The sequence below is a fragment of the Orbicella franksi genome, chromosome 5 (assembly GCF_964199315.1).
Source record: "Orbicella franksi chromosome 5, jaOrbFran1.1, whole genome shotgun sequence".
In the NCBI taxonomy this organism is placed as follows: Eukaryota; Metazoa; Cnidaria; class Anthozoa; order Scleractinia; family Merulinidae; genus Orbicella; species Orbicella franksi.
Genome location: NC_138149.1, coordinates 15758056 through 15773527, shown reverse-complemented (window position 1 = coordinate 15773527; position 15472 = coordinate 15758056). Strand labels below are relative to the sequence as shown.

General features: G+C 39.4%; 1 protein-coding gene and 1 non-coding gene across 2 annotated transcripts; one reads left to right on the top strand and one right to left on the bottom strand.

Moving 5' to 3' along the window:
• The first annotated feature begins 331 nt into the window (after nucleotides 1-331).
• LOC145487810 (uncharacterized) lies at nucleotides 332-6470 on the top strand. The gene is made up of 4 exons (XM_081466609.1): nucleotides 332-458; nucleotides 3079-5018; nucleotides 5089-5464; nucleotides 5887-6470. The coding sequence occupies exons 1-4, from the start codon at nucleotides 332-334 to the stop codon at nucleotides 6468-6470; spliced, it is 3027 nt and encodes a 1008-aa protein (XP_081322735.1).
• A 7876-nt stretch (nucleotides 6471-14346) lies between these two features.
• On the bottom strand, nucleotides 14347-14423 carry Trnat-ugu (transfer RNA threonine (anticodon UGU)). The gene has a single exon. It is a non-coding gene; the product is annotated as a tRNA-Thr (tRNA).
• Nucleotides 14424-15472: the final 1049 nt, after the last annotated feature.

The window sequence follows — 15472 nt, the reverse complement described above, 5'->3', positions numbered from 1 at the left end:
ACATATTTTTCAAAACCTTTTAGGCAGTTGTTTTCTGTATTTTGCGGTTGTCAATATCATCTCTACCGGCGAAGTAAGGGGACATGCTTTTGGGTAGACCATTTCCATGGTTGATTGTCGTGCCAATTTGGTCTTATAATTCATCTGAAATCCTGTTTTGAATAAGTAATTAATATTTGGCGTTCTCCCCGGCCGGCTAGAGCCATTAAGAACTCGCCTCTCTAAATTTAAGCATGTAGGTACATATTGACCAGCAATCAAAGATAAGGGTGGGTATCCGTGTTCAGGAAAACACGAGTGCAACAGCAAGATATTTCGACAAAGCTAAGTGATGACCACGAATTTACAGTTTACGGCTGGAATTGAGAACATGAACAATCAACACCTGGAGAAAAACTTCAAGCTTCGTTTGGTGAAATACTTCCTGCTTTGTTCTTTGTCTCTTCTCATGGTTCAAGGTATGTAAAGTGAATGACGCTGTTAAAATTTCATTCGCCATTATGCATTCCTTTAAATTTAGTTCATCAACTATGTCGTTTTTTGTTGTTTATTTGGTAGCAAAAATGAAAAATAACGAGAAATTAATCGACTTTTTTCATCGCCCGCAGTGAAGAAACCCTGTTTGCAGGCCTTCTTGGCTTGGCGGGACAAACGTCTTCGTTATTTCTTTAAAATATCTCTATGTATACTTCTTTGCATACCAAGAAAATCATTCCAGATATTTCAGAAAATTTAAAAAACTTAAAAGAAATGCACTTACATCACTACGTCTTTATTTTAGTATCACAAATTACAAAGGGTTCCGGAAAATTCCAAAAATTGCACCATGAAAATCAAATAGGACAGAAATTTCCAGCAAATTAAAATTACTTCCAGCATGTTGGTATTTTGACCGCGATCACAGAGAGTTGGACATCTCACGCTATTAGATGACGGCGACGCGTCTTCGAAAATGGATTAATATTTTACTTTATAATCTAGCCACCTGTCCATCGATAGAATACTAGCTACAGCTAAATACGCCAAGAAAGTGTTTAATTCCATTTAAAAGATATGCCCCGTGGTGTTCTCGTTCTTTTTTTTCTTTGTTGTTTTGCAAAGGATAGCTAAGAAATGTACGGAAATTTATAACGCGTGCAGAACCACCCGAACACAGTACAAAGCGGTAGACAAGATGATATTTGAAATGTAACCCGCCTTCGCTTCTATTCAAATCCCTTCTCAACGGCTGAAAAAGGCACAGGAACACAGGTAAATAACAGTAGTGATTATGTTATTGCTGATACAGTGTTAGGGTCCCCTGTGTTTAAAACTTGAAGTCATTGAATAATTCCAAGCGAACAAAAGTGCGGGAGATTCAGGGTCTGTCAGCCATTTTCAATTTTAGAGGCAACAATTTCGAATGGAACGGGGAGTCTATCTTTTTGTCGAGGGTTGAGGGTCGAGAGTCCCATGTCGAGGATGGAGGGTCGAGGGTAATATATTTTTTTCTGGTCTTTGCTGTAGGTTCGATTTCCGCCGCTCAGTCGAGTCAGGTCTGCATGTTCCTCCCCGATTTGGTTAAATGTTCGCTAACATGATCGCTCTTCATATCACAAACGTCTTTGCTACAGTGAGAAAGATAATTTATGTAGTCCTCGATTCAGATATCTTTTTGGGTCCAATGTTGAGGGTTTAATAATATATCACAGACCTGATTATTTTTCTATAACCTTCTCTAACATTCAAAGTCCGGTTTTCATGTGACTTCATCACGCTGGATGCTTTGGCCGATGCACTAATGCCCTCAACTTTTGAATGGCTATCCGCGTAGAAATAAATCTAAGCATTCAGTTTTGCAGTTGTAATTTCTTCAACAAAAAGATAACACACAGGGATACCAGTAATAGAATGAGGTTCGCGTTGATATTTGTATTGATAGTGACAATGTTATGTCAAAGTACCTCACTCGCTTCGAATTTCACATTTTTAGCTTCAAATTTTTCACTGTGGGAAACAAATAAAAACACCTTCCCTGGCTTCGTTTATGTATCTTTTTTTTTTTTTTCTATGTCGCTGTAGTGGTTTTAGGTCGTGTTACTACCAATGCGATTTCGTGGAGTGTTCGCTTCATTGTTCCCAGTGTTATTGACGGGCCGCGATGAGAAATATTCGTTTGCCATATATCTATCCAACAGGAACTGTAGGCGATGGGAACTATGGAAGCAAATTTACGGCTATTTTCCTCCTTCGGTAAATTCAGTAAAAACATCTGTGAGATTTGTGATCCAAATTACCGCTCTCCTTCGGTAAACTTGCAGGGCTTTGCCATGGGTCGCGATGAAAAATATCTGTGAGATTTGTGAGCTTAAATAGACTACATATCACGGTTTTCGACGCCACCTTACTGACAAATGTAAGGCAAATTAGAAAAATTAACTGAGCGTCTTCTAGCTAAGCTACATCCTTCAAACTTGGTGAATACAATCTTCCTCGTAGTATTTTATACCTAGTCAGAATGAATGATAGCAAATCAATAGAGGAATTTAAAACATATCGAACATATTCATGGGGAAAATTTTCAAGCAAAATTTCTTCTACGTCATTTTTTATTCAAAGAACTATTTTTACTCGGGAGAAAGCCAGTTCAAATCCAGTTCTATTTTTGCGGCGGCCGTTTCTAATGCGGCTACTTCCTTTTTTTCTCCTGAAACTCCTGTTTTTCATCTGGATGCCTACTCAACTCTCCACAGAAAAACACTGACTCACAATTTGCCATTCGGCAGGTGCGAACCGTATGATATCTTACATGACAATTACATAGCGTTGACCGGTATTTCCAAGCGCGGACGTTGCGTCTCTTATCTTGGGAGAGGTTTCTTCAAGTTCTTTTCTTTTAGCGCTCGCTTCCTCAAATTTAAAGTTTAACTCTTGCCTCTTTTCCTCGATGAACCTTTCGCATGGGCTAAGTAACTGATGCCTGCTTGTCGGAAGAGAAACGTCGCTCGCTTTTGGTACTCTATACTCGTCCACGACGGACGGCCATAAATTTTCTAACTCCTGCAGCACTGTTTATTCTCGCTGTTACAATGTACACAGGGCTACTAAATCGTACTCTTCCTCAAGATAAAGTGATTGACTTTGGACTGAAAACAACGCTTGCCACCAAGGATCCTCCTGGGATAGGATTCGAGGCGATAATAAGAACTCATCGTGAGCAGAGATGGAGGTCCGCCATCTTGAAACGGGATCGTACTCCAAGTTCGTTCCTGGTGCTCTCACTCCTGCTACTTAGCGGTAATGTCGAACTGAATCCTGGCCCACATTACAAACATCCTTGCGGATCCTGCATCAAACCGGTGAAACCTAATCAGAGAGGCGTCCAATGTGACATTTGTGACATTTGGTATCATACTCGCTGTATGCTAATGAGTCCTGATAGGTATGAAGGCCTAGCCACCTCATCAGCGGTATGGATATGCTCAAGTTGTGGTGTAACAAACTTCTCTAGCACTCTACTTGATGCTGACAACAACATGGAACTTTCAAATTCCTTCTCAAGCTTAACACAAGGTAAATTATCTGCCAACCCAAGTTCTTTTAGCCATTCAGACATGCCGGGTGTCCTGTACGACTCATCTTTACCAAGAACAAACTCGGCGAAAAGTTCCCGATCAGTGAAGAAGAATATATCTATCCTGAACGTCAACTGCCAAAGTCTACCGGCTAAAAGGGAAACATTTCTACATCTGATTAACGATGCAAAACCGGATATAATTATTGGAACTGAATCCTGGCTATCTCACGAGCACAGCAACAATGAGTGTTTCCCTACAGAGACCTACCAGGTAGAGAGGAGAGACAGACCAAACGACCCTCACGGCGGGGTGTTTATTGCTGCTATAAAAGACCTAGTACTAGTGAGAGAAAGTAACCTGGAAACAGAGTGTGAACTGCTCTGGTGCAATATTCATATTATTGGATGTAAGACACTCCATATAGGAGCATACTACAGACCGCATGTAGGCGATGAAAACAGCCTCCAAGAACTGGATAAATCACTTTCTCTAATAAATCCTGCCCATGATATCCTGTTTGGAGGGGACTTCAACTTCCCAGGCTGGGACTGGAAAAACAAAACCTTGAAAACCTGCCCCTTCCCTACACTACACCACCAATTTGGGGATCTACTCGACGATAAAGGGCTTATCCAAATGGTCGAAGAACCTACCAGGAGCCAAAATATACTAGACCTAGTAATCACTAATAATCCATCTAGAGTTCGCCAAGTCAAGGTATTGCCTGGCATATCAGACCACGACTGCCCAATGATAGATCTAGACATACGTCCCATTCGCTACAAACAGAAACGGCGAAAAATACCACTCTATAAGAGGGCACGATGGGATAGCTTTGAGGCAGACCTCCAAACCACAACTGAGGTGATAGATCGTAACAAAGATACATCGTCGGTAAATGAACTATGGCTTACGTTTAAAAAATCCATTCATGACGGCATCCTAAAACACATTCCACAAAAGACATGTAAACACAAGAACAACTTGCCGTGGATCACGCCTAGCATTAAAAGGCTAATCAGGCAGAGAGACAGAACAAATATCAAGCGAAAAAGAGCAAGAGAAAGGAATGCAGTTGGAGCTTCTCGTCTACTTGACCAGAAGATGAGAGAGCTAAAGAGAAAAATCCAGAGGGATTCTAGGAAACAGTATTGGGAGCATGTCGAGTCTATCATCTCACCGATGGAAGAAGACACAAATGACTTCTCCGGAATGAAAAGATTCTGGTCCTTCATCAAACACAGCAGAAGGGACAGTATGGGTGTTGGGTCATTGAAGAAAGATGGCACAACAATATCTCATCCCAGAGATAAAGCTAATATCCTAAACATGCAGTTCCAGTCAGTGTTCATACGTGACAACCCAGACGCACAAGACATACCGATGATGTCATCGTCGTTTGCCACCATAGACGACATCCAAATAACTAGGGCAGGAATCAAGTGGATGTTAGACCGGATGGTATAACACCTCGAGTGATGAAGGAGCTCTCAGAACCTGTAGCCTCCATTCTTACTATCATATTTCGTAGTCGTATGAAAGCGGAGAAATCCCAGACGACTGGAAATGTGCCAGCATCACACCTATCTATAAGAAGGGCTCTAAATATGATGCAAGTAACTACAGGCCTATCTCCCTCACGTGTATATCAAGCAAATTGATGGAGCATATCATAGCAAGCTCAATCATGCGGCACGCCGATAACCACAGCATCCTGTACCCCCTACAACATGGCTTCAGGGATAGAATATCGTGTGAAACACAGCTTTTGGGATTCGTAAACGACCTAGTTAACACTATGCACGTTGGATCCCAGACGGATATCCTGGTGATGGACTTTAGTAAGGCATTTGGCAAAGTCAGCCATCCTCGTCTTGTTACCACGCTGAAGTATTATGGAATTGGTGGTAGGACAAACAGATGGGTCCAATCCTTCCTAAGTGGCAGAACACAGAGAGTTGTCCTTGAAGGAGAATTTTCAGACGACGCCGAAGTACTTTCTGGTGTACCACAAGGTTCTGTCTTGGGTCCATGCTTATTCCTTTTTATATAAATGACCTACCTGAATCCCTTGCCTCTAACATTACACTATTTACTGATGACACCATTGTGTACCTGACCATCCACTCAGACAGTGACACCCAAGTACTCCAAAGAGACCTAGACAAATTAGCCGAATGGGAAACCCTATGGAAAATGGAGTTCCATCCAGACAAGTGTGAAGTACTTAGAGTAGGGCGCAAGCGTGCTATGGTACAAAATAACTATATTCTTCATGGTAAGACATTAGCAACGGCTGACTCAGCCAAATACCTCTGAGTTACTATAGCATCAGACCTGAGATGGAACAAACACATCGACACCATCTCAAGTAAAGCTAATAGAACTCTTGGATTCCTGAAAAGGAATCTAAAGATTAACTCTACTGCACTCAAGTCCACTGCCTATAAAACATTGATCCGACCTACCCTCGAGTATGCCTGCACCGTTTGGGATCTTTACACACAGGGAAACATCTATAAGCTCGAGATGGTGCAACGTCGGGCAGCGAGATTTGTTCTTGGCAGATACAACAACACATCTAGCGTAGGGGACATGCTATATGAGCTCGGCTGGACTTTCCTCCAAACTAGGAGACAGACACTTAGACTCTGCATGATGTATAAAATTCATAAAGGCTTGATAGCCATGGACGCACAAGAGCTCATGACTCCACTTCAAAGGAGATCACGGCACGTAAATTCAGATGCGTACAAAATTCCCCGCTCAAAGACGGACTACCACATGTACTCGTTTTTCCCGAGAACGATACGAGAGTGGAACAGCCTGGCCAATGAAACAGTAAATGCACCAAACTTGACGGCCTTCAAGAAACGCCTGCCGCCTGACCAAGGCCAAACCAAACGATGTTGACTTTGACTTTATTATTATTATTATTATTATCATTATTATTATTATTATTATTATCATTATTGCTATTATTATTATTATTATTTAGTTTTTATTATAGCATTTTAGCCTTATTTTAATTTGTAGGTTTTTTTCTATTTATATGCTCACTAGAATCTTCAGAATTGAAGGAGGTGAGTCGCCCAGGAAGAAGAAGGATCATTGTTTCAGCCCGACGTGAAGACCTTTTTTCGTGCAGGAGATTTTAAATTTGATTCAGGGCTTTGTAAATGTTGTGTTTACGTTGTTTGACGCTTCAAGCTGCTTTTTACTCTCTCGGGCGTTGTTAGCCGAACAAGACTAATCTTTTGTGGCCTTCAGGGAGAAAATGAAGATCTTCTTCTACTAAATACCGCGCTGACAATGTTGAGGCGAACCCTTTCGTCCTTAATTCCCCTGAATATTGTAAAAGATCACAGTCGATATCAGACAGAAATTCCTCTATTGATTTCCTATCATTCGTTCTGATTTTCAAAACTGCAAAACACAAAATGCCCGTACGCGTTCCTGACTTTGCTTCTCTTCAATTGTCTGTGGAGTGGCGCCAAAATATTCCCAAGTGGGCGGGTAAACTTTGAAGTATGATTGTCAAAACTTTGAATTTTGATTGACCGGCAGTTGCAAGCGACGGTAAGACCTTTTTTAAACGTTTCCTCCACCGGGATCTTCGTTTGTAATAGCTAGTAGTTACGGCATGTATTTCAGAAAATTTATTTAAAAGTTCGACTGATCGTGCGACAGGAAGTCTCGCCAAAATTTTACCAAATTAGATTTGATGTTATGACAAAGCAAATACACGACAATGTAGTGAATGGTCATGTAAAATGGGATTGACAAGCTTTCGATTCACAACTCTTACCATTTGTGACATTTGGAAAAAAAAACTACTACTACCCTCGACCCTCGACCCTCGACAAAAAGATAGACTTTGAAACGGGCTTATCGTTTTCCACTCCGGCGGTGCAGTCAACCGGAAAATTGTGTTCCATTCGCTCTAGGAAATTTCACACTAGAAGTTTTGGTCGAATGGAAAGCGCCCAATCTTTCCAAGTGATTTTCTTTTTGACAAGTACATGAATTTTGAATGAATATTGAAAAATGGGTTTAAAAATAAGGTTATATTAGTTTGTTTTGTTTTTTTTGTTTTTTTTTTTACAATATTAAATACAGTTTAATTTCACGTCTTCCTTTACTGAAACTTTTAAGTTGTTGGAACTTTTGTTTTAAGCGAACTTTACGGCCTTTTGAATTATCTAAATTTTTTTGGTTTTCGAACAAGTTTGTGTTGTTCATTGCCATTTGAATATTAATGTTTATGATCTAAAATTCTCCGGCTAAGTTTTTTGAATTTCACAAGTACCCTTCTAAGTGCGCTCATTTAACGTACCGCCTTTTTGAATCTCGAGTATAACCTTTCATTTTCATCTAATGGGATCCTTAGCACTAGCAGAAACGTCTTGAGGTAACATCTAAAAAACAGTCACTGACAAACTTATCAGTTATGGTCCAGATGGTATTTGGCGCACAAAAAGCAATGAGCCTACTTACAGAATGCAGCTTGGATGAAAGACTTACTCTAAACATTTTATGAAGTTAGTGATATTTAGCAACGCCACTATTGCAAGCTGAATGCTATCCTCCTTCTGATTTTGCTTCTGATTCCGGTATAACTGGGTCGTTCCAACATGACCAGCGTTTAAGAAATTATACCATCAGGCCCTGTCTACACTGCGCCGGAAAAATTTGAAAACGCAGCTTTATTTCTACGGGTTGGCCTACCGTCCACACTAATCCATCACGAAAACGGGGCGTATCGAGACCGCTCTTGAAAATGGAGGAAAAAGTTTTTCACTGCCAACGTTTTTCTTTACTAACATTTTGTATTGTTATTATTATTATGGTAATTTTTTTTCTCTCCCGCAGACTCATCTGTTTGTTATTAACTATTAGTCTTGTTACATATTATTAGATACCAGTCTTTTTCTTTTTCTTCGCGTTTAAATTTCGATTGTAATCTAGTTAACGGTCACTTCCGAAGATGAATGCTGTACATACGAAACGTCAAGGAAATTAACTTTGTTTAACATGCGTTTTGGTTCCATGTTTATCACCGCGGTTTGTGTTTTGTTTCTTCTAAAGCTACGATGGCCAAGGAAAAATATGAGTAGGCTTCTGGTGAAGAGCGTAACACACAGGCTCTCTTTCATTATATTTGTATACGTAACCGCATGGGCCACAGCGCAATTAAGGATTAATTTCACGCGTATTTTCAAAGTTTTCACAACAATTTGGAAAACTTTAAAAATACAAGTGAAATTAATCCTTAATTGCCCGAGAGCAATTGCGATTACTTGTTTATCACATAAAGAGCAAAATTATGCGCAAACGAAGGTCTTGCCGTTCCGTAAACAGGTTTGGCGGTTGTCATTAAAGAACAGGCTAGCAGTAGAACTAGAAAAGCCTACTATAATAGCAAGCAAAACACAGCAAGTTCAATTCACTTAAAGCAATTTCTTTACAAATAAAACTTTAAGCAATCTAGTTTTATTCACCTGTTTTGCGAAGTTTGCAACGGCGTGAAACTACTTCATCAATCGATGAAAGACGTAAACAAGTGTCCAAACGAGCTCTAATAACTCAACCTTTTTTTCAGGCTATAAATCAATGCATTTTTCGATGGAAAAATCCTTTTGCTTTGCCACCAAAAGACTGGGCTTTGCTGCATTAAAAATCCCTCCTGTCTCAGCCAATCAGCATTCAGTAATTTTGTCCCGTATGTGATAAGCTATGAAGGTCATTCCTCACATTTGCATTGCGCATCCTTACTGCGCATAATTTATGGCGTCATTAGCGCGCGCTTGTGCACGCGCATATTGAAAACATGACGAATTTGCCTTGATATTGAGCTCTATCAGTTGAAAAATGGCTCTAGCTCACCAACCAGCATGGGCACCCCAATTTTTTTTCCAGTCGTTGTAATCAACTAATCATAAGCTTTGCGTGAGAAAAGACTGATTTAATTTCTATTGCTGAAAATTGAATAAATAAGAAAAATAGCAGATACACTGTGGGCTTTTCTATTTTGCAGTCGGTAACCACGTCAAGAAATTTGGTTCAAATTTTTAATCAAGGATTTAGCTTTCTGTCTGAATCAAACTTAAACGTTTAATTGTTTGTGTTCGACACAATGTATTGACTGTAGTTTAATGCGTGCTCTTATGAGTCCGGGCTTACAAAGATGTTACAATTACTGGGAATGCGTTCTTATAATAAGCATTAAATAATGCCAAAATGGGGCATTTTCAATGCCTCTCTGCTCCTTAATGAGCATGGGCACCCCCCGTTTTTATTTCAAAATTGAAGTTATCATATGACAAATATTCAGTAGACAAAGTTTGAAGAAAAATCTATTGTCACTTTTATTTCAGAGGAATTACCTTAACAATCCCTGTCCATAAAAATGGAAAATAGCTCGGCAAGGGTCGAAAATTCGATTTCGCTCATATTTTCATGGTAGATAGGCTAGGGCATGACGAAAACTACTGGATAGTTTTTTTGGCAAAATATCCTTTTACTTCAAAGAAATATGCAAATTACCAAATTCCGTTACAATTGTCATTTGACGCACCATTTAATTAAACAACTTTGAGAGCTTCGCATGCAAAACCACATCATTCTTCCGTCTTTAAAACATTCAAATATTTTTGTGCGATGTTTAAATGTGTACTGGGTTGATTTTAGGGAATGTTGCGTTGTCTTTTTGGGTGCAAAATAATTAAATTTCGAAGACATGTATTTCATTCACTTAAAAGTACTTCGTGAATATAGTTAATTTTCACCCTGTGCGAAACCTTCAAATGGATTAAGCTTCTGGTGGTCGAATCGCCGAAGGATGGTCTACAGATTCCAGTAAAAATTTCTTTGGGCAAATGATTGTGAGCGACGCGAGAGCTTTTCAAAGTAGGTTAAAAATGCAAATATTTGACCATCCTTCGTCAAATTTCAATTTACGGGTTAGACGCATATTTTAGCATGCGCCACATGACTTGACCTATGTTAAGTTGAAATAGACAACAGATAACCTGTAAAAGGCAGGTCCAAGGCCTATTTGACGTGTTTCTCTCGCCATTCATGGCACATAAAGCAGAAGTTTGCTTTTGTTTACATAACGTCCGATGTACATCGCCAACTGTCAACTTATTTAACGGTCGAATACCATCAATCTGTGACCCTCTTTCGACACATACGATCACCACTGCATCTAAGTCAAAAAACGGCTAAGTCATTTGTAGATAGTTGTTTGCTTTGCACTACACCAAAATATTACGTTTGATCATCATGGTTTTGATGGCTCGAATCCTTGCTTGCAGCGGTTCCTTGTTCGTCACGCAATGCTGTCATCCCATTTTAGGGGGTAGGGGTAGGACAATTTCTATCCTAATACGTAAGGCTCCGTAAGGCTTGGAACCACTGGGAGCCCACAATCGTTTTGAGAAGGAAGAGATTAAATTAAGAAATGAAAAGAATAAATAGTTTACCATTGACCCTGTTGTTATCTTTTACTCGACCACCTCTACCTACATGCCCTGCGTAATGCTGTAACGCTAAACTCGTACCTAGGTCCTTTCGCGCTGTGCAATTACTTTTGGTTTACATGTAATACAGTGGGCTACCCTCGGGGAAATGGGCGGTGACCGCTTAATGGGGCTAGTCGCTTAAATAGAGGTTGGTGTACCTTGAATATTTAATTTTTCACTATCGGGTTATAAATTGCTTGGTGAACATGGAGTCAATTCAAGACAATCATGATAGACGTGTGTTTGAATTATCACTCGTCATGCACCTTCAATTTCAGACTCTTGTCTGCCATCGCCCTTTCCAAAACAAAGTTTTTAAATTTTGGGTGGCCGCTTGATAGGGGTAAAGACAATGATGAAACCCTTGTCGGAACGACCAAATGGTGGCCGCGGAGGTAACCGGTCAATAGGTGTTTTATTTACAATATTTTACTGACAATAATTTTGGACTGTATTGACAACAGTCCTCTGTTCTCTGTTACAAACATACTAATGCCTCGCCACTAAGGAAACAAAATACGCCAAATAAAATGGCATGGCTAGGGCTATTTACTCACGTAATTACTAATTAAATTTAGTCTGTTTTTCTCACGAATTAGACACGTCATTTCCTATTTTTATTTCAGCTAGTTCTTGCTTCATTGATCTATAATTTGTGTATGGCGATTTTTTTAAAATTCTAATGAGTACAGGCACTAGTTTTATCAGCTGTTGTCTGAAACATCAGAACGTACAACAAACGTGATTTGGACCGAGGCCACGTACACTATAGAATACGAATATATAAATATACAAATATTATTATATATATGAACAAACAGATGAACAATGATTAAATTGTTTCACTTATCCTGAGAGTGCTCTATGCAAAATAGATGATCAAAATGTGCAGCATAAACCGTGACAGCATTGCGTGACGAACAAATAACGGCTGTAAGATTGTGCTGCGCCGACACGATTGTCAGCAATGGTCAGCAATCGATGAAACTTAATATTTTGGCGCAGTGCAAAGCAAGCAACTATCTACAAATGATTCAGCCGTTTTTGACTTAGATGCAATGATGTCGATATGCGCAGAAAGATGGTCACAGATTCATGGTATTCGACCAATAATAGGTTGACAGTAGGCGATGTACATCGGACGTTAAGCTTGTGTAAACAAAAGCAAACTTCTGCTTTATGTGCGACGAGTTGTGAGAGATCGACTAGACGTCAAGTCGGCTTTGGACCTGCCTTTTACAACAAATAAGGTTAGAACGTTTCGACATTATCAGCTCTGTGTCTATTTCAACTTATTATAGGTCAAGTCGTGTGGCGCATGCTAAAATATACGTCTAACCCGTAAATTGAAGTTGACGACGAATGGTCAAATATTTGCATTTTTGACGTGCTTTGAAAAGTTCTCGCGTCGCTCACAATCATTTGCCCAAAGAAATTTTTACTGGAATCTGTAGACCATCCCTCGGCGATTCAACCACCAGAAGCTTAATCCATTTGAAGGTTTCGCACAGGGTGAAAATTAACTATATTCACGAAGTACTTTTAAGTGAATGAAATACATGTCTTCGAAATTTAATTATTTTGCACCCAAAAAGACAACGCAACATTCCCTAAAATCAACCCAATACACATTTAAACATTGCACAAAAATATTTGAGTGTTTTAAAGACGGAAGAATGATGTGGTTTTGCATGCGAGGCTCTCAAACTTGCTTAATAAAATGGTGCGTCAAATCACGATTTCAACGGAGATTGGTAATTTGCATATTTCTTTGAAATAAAAGGATATTTTGCCAAAAAAACTATCCAGTAGTTTTTGTCATGCCCTAGCCTATCTACCATAAGAATATGAGCGAAATTGAATTTTCGACCCTTGCCGCGAAATTAACAATTTGTCTGATTTTTACAGGCAGGCACTCTTAATAGGACTAATTACAGATCGACAGGTCATTGCTTCGTGGCAGCTGATTTCAATTTTAAGTTAGCGGTCGTCTGGTGCGATTTTCGAAATAGAAACACCTTTCGAGAGCTAGTTCTTACAAAACCTTAACGGTACGCGATCAGTGTTCCGGGAATTGTCATACGTATTGTAAAGCTCCAGACCTCCAACCGTTCAAAATGGCCGCCACAGAAAAAGAAACGCGTCGCGGGAATAATTATCTTTTATTCGTTCCAAATTTTTTACTGTGGTGGCCACCCTGTAAGTATTCTGGCAAATTTCATGTACCTTTCCCTCTAACTGACTATAAAAAAAATTAGCCAATGAGCGCGCGACAAGTTGCACAATTGTTGTATCAGCAAATTGTGCAATCGAAAGAAGGCCAGAGAAGTAGTTACGGGTAAGATGTCGTTTCTCGGTCTGCCTGACCTAAGGTCTTGCAATTTGCTGCCAAAAATGATAAATGGCCCGGCGCAGATTAATAATAAAACCTTTTTAACTTTTACTTTCTGTGCAAATGGGTTTTTGACAATGAACGAAAAATTATTCTTTTTAAAATTGTTTACGCGAAATTGCATCGCTGATTTGTAATTTCACGAATTACAAAATTAATCCTGTGTCACTAAGAGAATATCCTGTTTATGGAATGTGTTTAAAAAATTCCCATTAACTGAAGAAAGAGCTCATTATACAGCAAAATTTAAATTGAAAGTGAAGGATGATCATCGCAGTAAATTTTCCAATTTAAGCAATTGGAAAGAAGCCTGAAAAAAATCAAGGCTTCGACGGGATTCGAACCGGTGACATCCGCAATACCGGTGCAATGCTCTACCAACTGAGCTACGAAGCCACACATTGGGAGCGAGGTCAATTAAGGTATCAGTAAGGGGAAAATTTGCAATTTTGCATAATTTTACTTTTTTAAGCGGTGGGATAAATCTTAAAGTAATCTTTAAGATAAAAAAAACTCCACGAAAAAACCTTATATCTGCCGCTAGTTATTGCGCGAGAAAGATTTTTTGCATATTAATTACTTAATTGAGAGTTGACAAGTTCTGTCAAATGAATTAATTATCGAGGCAAGAAGTCACATGAAGAAGGCGAAAAACACTTTCGACAAAGAGTGCGCCGCTAAATTAGCGGAAAACGGCAAAGGGTTCGTTTTACAATCAAGGAAAATTGCTGGATGAACTCGACAATGATCGCGATCACGAAGCCAGTGAGCAAGCCGAAATGAGCGCAAGCCGCGCTAAAATACTGTTGCAAGAAACTGTCGAAAATTTTATTAATTTAAGCAATTGGAAAGAAGAAGCCTGAAAAAACTAAGGCTTCAACGGGATTCGAACCCGTGACCTCCGCAATACAGGTGCGATGCTCTTCCAACTGAGCTCAGTATGAAGCCACACATTAGGAGCGAGGTCAATTAATTGAGTTCATATCTTATTATTTCATATATACTTCACATCAAAATTTAAATTGTCGTCACATAACGTAGTCAATGAACCGTCGGTTGCTTGGTGCGCTGGCGTGCCAAAATACTCACGGCGAGACCGAACGAGCCCTGTTAGCCGTCGAGGCATACTGAAAAGGTACGATCGAAACTACAGTGAGCACCCGCATACAAAAACAAATAGATTAAGAACATCAGGCTGAAATTTGGCCCATAAAAAACCATAAATATAAGAACCACTTCAGCAAATAAAACATGTTCTGATATAATAAGGGAGAGGGTGTCGGAATAAGAAAGCAATGTAACTATGGTTACTGCTAGACAATGGTGGCCCGGTTGAGTTAGTATGGTTGTAAGTAATATTTAAAAAAATGTTAAAACTGTAATTGTAAAGATTCTTGAGGTTGCCCTTACTCAAATCATAAACAACTACAGGGGTAGCGCGGTGCGAGATATTCGAACTCCACTTGGTAGATTCAAACTGATTTAATGACAGATCAAGTCCATAGATCTAGTTCACAATAGGTAGCGACTGAAGAAATAGCGAAAACCAGTAGATCGCAAGTAGTAGTAGCAGATACGAAGAGGAGTAGTAGTCGTACAGTAGATGTAGTAGGTTTGAACGGAAAAGCGATAGTTAAGAATACGTCCTACCTAGATAAGGCATAAAATACAAATCTAACAGGATAGAACAATCACAATAAAACTAACAAGATCACAGCGTGAAACAAATAGACGTGACAATTGATACTTGAAACTAATAAAACTGAGACGATAACAACTCTTGTCGTAACAAACGAAGATATCAACGGCTATCGCGCAAATAGCGAAATATAGCGTGAAAGAATCACAATTTGGTAATCATATGACAATTGGACTAATAAAGCAACTTGACAATAAGCCTTAGCAATAGTAGAGCTGTGAAAGCGATTTCAACAAAACCTAGATAAAGTAAATGAAACCTTTTCGTGACAAAGAAAAGACTAACAATTCGCGACTTA

Coding starts and splice junctions, on each gene's coding strand:
- LOC145487810 (XM_081466609.1), top strand. CDS start 332: ATGACCACGAATTTACAGTTTACGGCTGGAATTGAGAACATGAACAAT. Junction 5,019..5,088: donor AGTGGATGTTAGACCGGATG/GTATAACACCTC, acceptor CATATTTCGTAG/TCGTATGAAAGCGGAGAAAT. Junction 5,465..5,886: donor GAAGTATTATGGAATTGGTG/GTAGGACAAACA, acceptor GAGTTACTATAG/CATCAGACCTGAGATGGAAC.